Genomic DNA, 7,154 nt, shown 5'->3' on the forward strand with positions numbered 1-7,154 from the left:
CGACTGAACCCCCCAGCCTCTCCTTTTTTTCTTTTTCTTTTTTATTCTGGGATTTATTTACCTTCTATAATTGAAACTCTGTTGCTGAGAGCCAGTTGCTCCAGCCCTGAGGCCAGGGCCTGCTGAAAGCAGGTATCTGGGGTTTGTTTAGCTTCTATAATTGAAACTTTGTTGCTTTCAGAGCTTAGAGCTGGACCGCAGCAGGCGGGGAACCTTGGCTTCCTCCATCACTGGAGCAAGCAAGCCTCTGGCTGCCAGCTGCCATCTTGGTTTGGTTAATTTGCATATTGTGCTGATTAGCCAATGGGAGGCATAGAGAAGGTACGGTTAATTACCATGTTTGTCTATTATTAGAAAGGATTGTAGCTATAGAACATTAAAAACTATGTAAGTGGCTCACAATTTTCTACTGGACAGTGCTAGTCTAGAATGCTACTGTTACACTGCCCTCATTTCTGATTTGGCTAATTGTGAAAAATAGTGTCTTCCACTGTCAAATTTATTTTCTTTGCCAATATGGACTAAAAATGAAAGTTCTCTATACTCATCTGCATTCAAAGAAAAAAAGATAAAAACAAAGATAATGGCTACAAATATGTCTTTATTCTTCCTTTATAACTTCTTGAAAGAAAATGCGGAGACAACTGTTGAAAAGTAGCACCTACACAACCCAAAACTTTCAATATGTTTCCAATATGCTTCCTTTTCTTTCTGACCTATTTTAACCTTTAAGCAGAAAAGCATGAATTAGCAAAAACTGAAAGAAAGCAACTGGTATGAAATGACACAGATCACAACAAAGAGGAAAGCTACTAGAAGAAACAGATTAGTTTTAGATAAAAACATTTTAAAAGACCACCAATAAAATCAATTTTGGTATGTAAATAAAAAGAGGCAATATACTTTGGGCAACACAAAATTTAAAACTGAAGGGTGATATAGTAGTAATGATTTATTTCACTACTGTATCATCTAGGCAATTTCATCGTTCTTGCACTTTCTTAGTTGACAGTAATTGATAATAATTCACAGGATAATGAAAAATAGCAAAATACTTTAAGATATTGGAAAAGTAAGAACACTAAGTTCTTATATTGCACTAGACATATTTTAAATAATTGTCATTTTTAAAAGCGTTCTTTATGCTTTTTATTCTTACATAAAAATTTAGGAAAAAATTTTAAAGAATATTTAAACAATCCTCTAAAATACCGTTTACACATGACTACTCTCCAGAGAAAAAAGCAGGAAAAAACATTTTTCCTTATCAAAACAAGGTGTAACCCAAATTATACTATTCTAAAACAATATCTGGATTTAGAAGATAATGTAAATCAAGAGTAAACAATAAACAATAGATAGGATCGATAACATAAGTTGCACAAGCATCACCAGACTGCCTCTGCTTTAGAAAAATTAGGCAGACATGTTAATTGGGACAAATTTTTTTTTTTTAAAGTAGCTGAGTAGAAAAAAGATAATAGGCAAGGAGTAGAGTGAGAACAATCTGGAAAACTCAGACCAATATAGAAAATACCTGTATTTAATGAGGATTCTTTCATTTCCATCAATGTGTCTTTCCAATTACTGTACCAAGGAACACTAGCTTTAATTGACCGATCTGATGAAGAAAACATGGCACTGATAAGCTAGTCTCATGAAGTAAAGATATAACATGTATTTCTTAAATAGAATGGGTAAAAAGTATGCTCACATTAATGGCAAAAATTAAAAGTATTTTTCTAGACATAGAGAATATCTTATTTGAAACGGATGAAATCACTCATACATCTCTAGAATATCACTGTTATAACGGAATTTTATTATAATGCATTCAGTGCTTCAGCGTATCACATTCCCAGTCTTCAAGACCGACATAGGAGATGTCTTAAAGCAGGAGCAGGGAGAAGCTGAAGAAACTGTTTTCTTCTTCGATGTAGCTTATCCAAACCACTGGGGGTTCTTTTTAAAATCTGCCTAAAGGCATCGCCTATAAAGCAGTGCCTCCACCTGTGTTTAAAGACAAACAGCACTCAATCCTTCCTTATGTGGAGTGTTAGCAGGGGCCTGAGAATATAAGTAATTTAACTGCATAAACTAAATTTTTAAACTATTACTTTGCAATCATTTTATTAATGGATATTAACATACAGGACATTTTTTAAAAATATATTCTTACTGATTTCAGAGAGAGAGAGAGAGAGACATTAAATAATGAGAATCACTGATCAGCTGCTTCCTGCATGTCCCCCACGGGGGATGAAGCCCAGATCCTGGGCATGCGCCCTGACTGGGAATCGAACTGTGACCTCCTGGTTCACAGGTTGACACTCAACCACTGAGCCATGCCAGTCAGCTGGATAAAATAATTTCTCACAGCCAAATCATGACCATATTGTTCCTATAAACTATCTATCAAACCACTTTAATACATCATTTAAAAAAATAATAAGCCCACCTCTAACAGCCAGGCATCAGATTTGAGAAACTTACTCTGGAGAAAATAAATGACCCCATATTAAAGAACTGTGAGTAATAAAAGCAGGGTAACATTCAAGCCTATTACAGTCTCACTACCCAATAGAGAAGACAAGTTTTGTTATGCCCAGTCAGGGTTTTAATGCTTCAATTAGAAACAGAAAATAACGCCACTGGCTCACCAGACATTTGAGATAAGATTCCAATATGAAAGAGAGATCAAAACAAACTGAAAAATAATACAAATGAGAGAAAAATCGTAAGAAAAGAAAACTTAACAATTTATTAATATTCTCAGAATTAAGTTACCACAACAGGAAACAAGAACTACATGCCACAAAAAGAAAAATCAGCCCAGCCGGAGTGGCTCAGTGGTTGAGCATAGACCTATGAACAAGAGGTCACAGGTTCCTGGAGAGGGCACATGCCCAGGTTGCGGGATCAATCCCCAGTTGGGGTCGTGCAGGAGGCAGCCAATCAATGATTCTCTCTCATCATTGATGCTTCTTTCTCTCGCTCTCTCTCTCTCTCTCTCTCTCCCTTCCTCTCTGAAATCAATAAAAATGTATTTTCTAAAAATAAAAGAAAAATCAAGAGCAAGGGAATATAAAAATTTCAATTTAAGATAGAAAATAAATCAAGGATACCCCCAGAAAGTAAAACATAAAGACCTAACAGATGGAGACGGACAATATTAGAAGATGAAAACATCAGAGGAGTAACTCAGGAAGTCCTACATCCAGCTAACAGTAGTCCTTCTAGAAAGAGCAAAGAAAACAACAAAGAAATTAACAAAGAAAAAGAAAAACACAAGAAATTTCTCAGGATTAAAGATTATGCATGACCAGATTATCAAAAGGGGCTACACAATACAATGAGTGAAAAAAGAGTTAAATCCGGTCCAAGGTGAAATTTCAAAATAAGCAGAAGAGCTTCTAAAAGTTGAAGGGAATAAGGGGAGAGGTATCATAATGGCATACAGTTTCTTTACAATACTAGAAGTTACAAGAAGTGAAACAATTCTGTGAGAAATTATTTCTAAATCAGAATATATATAGTGAAATTACCAATCAATAATCAAGTATAAAAGAAAAAAACTTTTCAGACATTCATTTCTCAAAAAAATTACCTTCCCAGCAGTTTCTTTTTTCTTTTTTTTTTAATATTTTATTGATTTTTTACAGAGAGGAAGGGAGAGAGATAGTCAGAAACATCGATGAGAGAGGAACATTGATCAGCTGCCTCCTGCACATCCCCTACTGGGGATGTGCCCGCAACCCAGGTACAAGCCCTTGACCGGAATCGAACCCGGGACCCTTCAGTCCACAAGCCGACGCTCAATCCACTGAGCCAAACCGGTTTCGGCCCCAGCAGTTTCTTAGGAAGGTACTTGGAGATGTCCTTCACCAAACCCAGGAAATATGTCAAAAAAGATATGAATGAGAGACTACAGAGAAGGGAAGGGAAGGAAATCCCAAAGATGACAGTTGTGGAACAGGCCTTGGACAGCAATCAGTCCAAAATGGAGAAGAATGGTGTTTTGCAACTTTTATTTCATTATCTCCCCCATGAGCCTTTTTCTTTCCTAACTGTTTCTTCCCCCCCAAAAAATACTTTTAAATAATACCACAGATATACTGTGTATCTATTTATGTACCACAGTCCTTTGGAGAGCCACAAACAATTGTAGTATCTAGATTTTTTGTCTCCCAACTATCTCTCCCACTAAAGGACATCATTCCCCATGGAGTAGGAGAAGACTTCAGAAAGGCGATCTTTTGATATGGAAAGATAACCATAATAGTCTAAACTTGAAATTATCAATGTATCTTGCTGTAATTAAAATTAACACAGGAGAAAAATATGAACATTTAAACAAAGTAATTTTACAAATATTTCTATCTATACAAGTACAACCAACTAACTTTGTGACCTAAAACAAACCACTTAAGTTCTTAGTATGTTTACCACAATCTTTAAATATGGTATGCAATTATTTTAAATAAATTAAAATATTATATTACAAATTGCACTGACCTAAAAAGATTATTTTATTAGGCTACTGAAATATCTTGATTAAATGATGTACTTTTAATCTTTTCCCTCTAAAAATCTATCCCATGTCCCTCTTTTTCATATTGAGTCACACCAAATACTGCTAACTCACTTTACATATTAATATATCATCTCACCCACCAATCTTATCAAGAAAATATTTATCACTAAAGCACTCAGAAAATATTAAATATCCATACATTAATTATAGTACTATTTAATTATAGTACTATTTATGTCACAAAAGAATATGTCATTTTTAATCCACTATTTTTCTTTCATTCAAGAAATATTTATTATATACATGTTCTAGGCATTACTTTAGGTGCTAGGAGTAAAATAAAGAGCCAAAGTCCATGCCCTCATGGAGCATCTATTAGTTTCACAAGTAGAACTATAAATCAATTTTATTATGAAAAAATAAAATCATGTAATTCAGTTTCAATGGCTGCCTACTCATCTAGCCATAATAAAAAAAGCATAATATGCTAATTAGACCGGAGGACCTTCGGGATGAAGCCGGGACTGTGAGAGAAGCCGGTGCCAGCAGCCAGGGGAAGGAAGGCCTACTCTTGCATGAATTTCGTGCATCGGGCCTCTAGTTTGATTATAACTTCCTTAGAAGCAATAACTGCTATTTTCAACATTGTATTCCAGATCTATCATTCAGTAAGCACGTAAGCGTTTGTTAAATGAGTTCCAAGTTACAGAATTTACTGTTTCTAAAAAAAGAAAAATTCCTTTTAAAAATAATAAACCTTATTACATACCACTGATGTTGAGGTCATAATCTCCAGCCGTAATCACATTAGCTACTAGTCCATCCGCAGGCTGACTGCCAGAAACAACATCACTTAAAAGCTTCCGAATGGCTCCAGGCTGAGGCGGCTGGGTGATGATGTTGCTTACTGCTATCTTCAAATTTTTTATTATGTGAAGCTGATTATTAGGATCTCTCATATGAACTTTAGGGGGAAAAAACAAACATGAAATTAATTCTACACAATTTATAACAACCCAACTATAACAACAATAAAAAAAAAATTGGGTTAATGTTTTACAAACAAAAAGGATGATCAAATCAGAAACCAGAAATTCCTAGTGGAACAGTCTTCCATAAATACAACTGACTTACAACATTCTCATATAACCAAAAGGGCTAGCCAGACAGTCTAACCTTCTCTTGCAATGCTACTGCTCATGTCCCTACAGTATGTATTTTCCTTCTTCCTGTTTGGAGTTGCCAGGGACCAACCACCATACATGCCACGTTGCTAATTCTCACCTCACACTAGGGCTGTCCAGAGCAGTGTGAAGTCTGTGATATCAACGCTGAAAATAGTAAAGGGGAAGAAAGGGGAGCTAAATGGTGCATTGGGGATTCCTCTACTTCCCCGAGTGTGCTTCCTGCATTCTCAGCCACTATTGTATTATCATAAAAATCCCGGGATGTTGATAGTGGGAAGATACTAGAACAGAAGGTATACAGAAACTCTCTATTCTTTCTACTCAATTTTGCTGTGAACCTAAAAATAAAACTGCACTAAAAAATAAAGCGTATTTTAAAAAATCAACACCCAAATCCCTTCTCCCATCCCCAATAGCTCTGGCCGCTACCCTGTTACAGGTCTTGCCTCAAGTCCATGGGATTTATAACCAGTGGCTCAGAGTTCCAGGCCAAGATGTAGGTTCTTAGATTATACCGAGACAGTATCCACAGTGCACAGTAGGAAATGTGAGCATATCTTTTCATAAAATATATTCAAGCAGTTTCTGGAGAAGTATTAGAACAGCCCATTATATTAAGGTCCAATTTTTGAAGTCAGACTTTTTTTTCTTTAGAAAATACCTTTTTATTTATTTCAGAGAGGAAGGGAGAGGGAGAGAGAGATAGAAACATCGATGAAAGAGAATTACTGATCTGCTACCTCCTGCTGGGGATCGAGCCTGTAACCCGGGCATGTGCCTTGGCCGAAATCAAACCTGGGACCCTTCAGTCGGAGGCTGACGCTCTATCCATTGAGCCAAATCAGCAACAGCTGGAGTCAGACTTTATTTTAATCCCAACCCACCACTTATTAACCAGGTTACCCTAAATAACTTTTAACTTTTCTGTTCTTCAATTTCCTCACCTGTAACATGACTAAAACCTACTTCACAGGGTTTTAAAGATGTATGTGGGATATTGTTGGATGAGATAGTAAATGTAAATAAAGCACTGAGCCCCATGCCTGGCACATACATAATCATGTAGTGAAGTGTTCAAGAGGTGATGCACGCAGCAGGTATAACACACTATTATAAGAACATCATGAATCACTGTATACAAATAAGAGGCAACTCTGGAAAACTGGCTTTGGATACCTACCCATAAAAAATAACACTTTTGCCGTAACCGGTTTGGCTCGGTGGATAAAGCGTCGGCCTGCAGACTCAAGGGTCCCAGGTTCGATTCCGGTCAAGGGCATGTGCCTTGGTTGTGGGCACATCCCCAGTGGGGGTGTGCAGGAGGCAGCTGATTGGTGTTTCTCTCTCATCCATGTTTCTGACTCTCTGTCCCTCTCCCTTCCTCTCTGTAAAAAATTAATAAAATATATTTTAAAAATTAATAAATAAAATAA

The 7,154-nt window shown here is 36.4% G+C and overlaps 1 protein-coding gene across 4 annotated transcripts in view; it reads right to left on the bottom strand.

Annotated features, from left to right (window-relative positions):
• TRAPPC8 (trafficking protein particle complex 8) overlaps positions 1-6,927 on the bottom strand; it is a 66,524-nt gene extending 59,597 nt beyond the window's left edge. For 2 of the 4 annotated variants that reach the window (XM_006766375.2, XM_015565679.1), the window contains exons 1-2: positions 6,902-6,927; positions 5,304-5,498 (exon numbers count right to left, since the gene is read on the bottom strand). In XM_006766375.2, the coding sequence (XP_006766438.1) occupies positions 5,304-5,498; positions 6,902-6,905 (199 nt within the window). In that variant the 5' untranslated portion in view covers positions 6,906-6,927. Of the gene's footprint in view, positions 1-1,537; positions 1,622-2,660; positions 2,711-5,303; positions 5,499-6,901 lie in introns of those variants that run through there. The other 2 variants (XM_015565678.1, XM_015565680.1) reach the window with 2 other exon arrangements.
• Between the last annotated feature and the right edge of the window lie 227 nt (positions 6,928-7,154).

This window comes from Myotis davidii, unplaced genomic scaffold, assembly GCF_000327345.1.
Source record: "Myotis davidii unplaced genomic scaffold, ASM32734v1 scaffold520, whole genome shotgun sequence".
Lineage (NCBI taxonomy): Eukaryota > Metazoa > Chordata > Mammalia > Chiroptera > Vespertilionidae > Myotis > Myotis davidii.